Genomic DNA, 2,500 nt, shown 5'->3' on the forward strand with positions numbered 1-2,500 from the left:
ATGTTTGTTATTTTCATAGCTAACTTCAAACATATTATGCAATGGAATTTGGCAATCGTATAGTTACGGATGCAATGCGCAAATTTACAGGTCAGCTCATGCGGGATTTTCAAGAGCTTGTATCTGATGAATAATATCAAATGTCTTCACTTACTAGAATCAGCAATGGCAAAGTACATGACCGGAAAATCTTTCAATATTGCTACACATAAATTTGACCCAATATGAAACAACATAGCATTTGCACGTAGCAACAGAACAGGACCATGGTTTACACATTATTATTCTTGCAGTAGTTTTATCACGAAAAGTCGTATAAAAAGAACGTAGCCAACAAACATGCAGTATGCAAATAAAGAACCAAAATGCACTTTATCCTCTTTCAAATAAAAGTGTCTCATGTTTCCTCGAATACATCAATACCTGTTTACAACTAGATCAGGGTTATGTTAACGACTTTCTACGACCAGTATCATCAGGCTAAACGAGGCTGGATTCACCGAGCTGTAGGAAACCGACGGTACTAAGCCGCAGACTACAGCACGGCATGCTTATGGGATAAGAATGTGTCATATACACTGGGGAATTATGGAAAAAATAGCTATTAATATCTATAGGATTTGTACATTGTTTCATACACAGAAGTGTGAGTTGCAGACACTCAGGTATAGTAATGGAGGAGGTGCAGTGTTTAAAGCGCTAGCACCGGGCTTGCAAAGAGAGTGTGTGTATGTGTGTGTGTGCGTGTGTGTGTGTGTGCGAGACGCCTGAGTGTTTCATAGACTTTCGTTCTCATTGCAGATTGCATCGGGCACATTGAACGTTGAAGGTTTCCGGAACGGCCGCTAGATGGCAGCAGCAGCAGCCGAGTGTTAGCACGCGTTGCTGCGGTCAGATGAGTGGCAACCTGCGAGCGAGCAGCACCTGCGATCCCGTCCTTCGTAATAAACGTCACTGCAATTTATCCCTAAACTACTTTTTTCAACATTTCTCTTTAGAATTTGATACTTTTTTCTTTAAATTATCTTGTAAATTCATGCACACTATTAGCCCTACACATGGGGGCGTGTACACAAAAGTATTGAAGAATAACGTAACCAAAGTTTTAATCTCTCTTTTCTCAGAACGGCACAAACACTAGAATAACAATCAATATCAGCTCCTCGTCCCGTTGCAACCTTTTGATATCGATTATGTGTCATGTGCAGCCTCAAGATAGCATGAGGAGCAGAACACGACCACGATAAGATCTCGTACACTTGATAATCATGCTAACTGTCCCCTCTTAAACGGCTCTTCACAAGGTTGGTCGGTCAGGTGAGCTTTTTATTGGGGCGGACAAACACTTCCCTCCTGCTTGACACACGGGCCGCGACCACTGTCGTTTATGACCTATCACACAACTCGTTTTACACTTCATAAATGGTTCGTTTAGTACAGCCTACTTCCACCACGAACTACACTATCAGAGTCTCTATACTTTGTCCATTTCTCATTGACACATCAGAGTTACGGTGGACGATCAGTAACGTGAACTGTTCTTCTTTTTCAAAAAAATAGTGAGTTTTGTTCAGAGATACTGTGGCAGGAGAGTTATGCAATAGACACTGAAACCGGCCTCTTTCGAGAACCAGGTTCCTTTCTTTGGGCCTTGAACACAAACACTCAGACGATGCACAACACAACAACTTGAGTGGGGGATTTTGCAACTAGGGATCAGGAAAGTGTCATAAAGGGATCGAGCAATATCTCTTGCTGGCTCTTAAGCACTGACGTGCAACAACTTCCTCGGACAACTGCATGCAACGAGGATCCAAGACGTTGACACTGCACATCACTTCTTTTTCCATGACAGTCATTTACACTTGTCAGACTCGGATGAATAATATAAATTTTTCTGCTTCACTTTTGCATAGTTTTAACACACGTTGCAACGGTTTTACGAGACGGCAGGCTTGAGCAGCACATAATAACAAGTGATCTAGCATGGGGTAAGAGCACAAACACTGGACGGCACACACATGGGGGAAACAAACTTCTTGACGAAAGCTCTTCATAAGGGTTTTCTCTTGCAGGATGTCATGAGGAAACAGTTTCTGGGATGCTGAGAAACACTGACACAACATCAACACCAGGAGGGGAGGACCAATGGCAGTTTCTACACCAGAGTTTGGGGGAGAGACTACAACTACGAGGATCTACGTAAGAAGGTTCTCAGGCAACGTGTGACCTACCTGTGATTGACATCCATGGGTACCGTGGGATGTCCGGGATGTGAGGTGTGGGAGCTGTAGGCTGACTGCAGGAGTTGAGAGGGTTAGTGGCGTTGTTCTGGTGGAAGTACTGTGCCATGTTGCTTGTGGTGGCACAGTTCTGCAGGTTGAGACCATATTGGGACATGTCCGTGGCCCCAGTCTGGGAGTATCGACACTGCTTTTCGGCGTCTGTGGTCGCCGTCATAGCGCTGAAGGGCGACATGTTGGAGGGCGCGTTGGCAGAC

At 44.2% G+C, this 2,500-nt stretch overlaps 1 protein-coding gene across 1 annotated transcript in view; it reads right to left on the bottom strand.

The window, feature by feature from the left end:
* The window catches only part of LOC119596381 (homeobox protein abdominal-A homolog), a 189,759-nt gene that overhangs the window by 186,265 nt on the left and 994 nt on the right, over positions 1-2,500 (bottom strand). The window contains exon 1 of the mRNA XM_037945596.1: positions 2,235-2,500. This exon is cut by the window's right edge and continues 994 nt beyond it. Coding sequence (XP_037801524.1) covers positions 2,235-2,500 — 266 coding nt within the window. The remainder of the gene's footprint in view (positions 1-2,234) is intronic.

Source organism: Penaeus monodon, chromosome 37, assembly GCF_015228065.2.
Source record: "Penaeus monodon isolate SGIC_2016 chromosome 37, NSTDA_Pmon_1, whole genome shotgun sequence".
NCBI lineage: Eukaryota > Metazoa > Arthropoda > Malacostraca > Decapoda > Penaeidae > Penaeus > Penaeus monodon.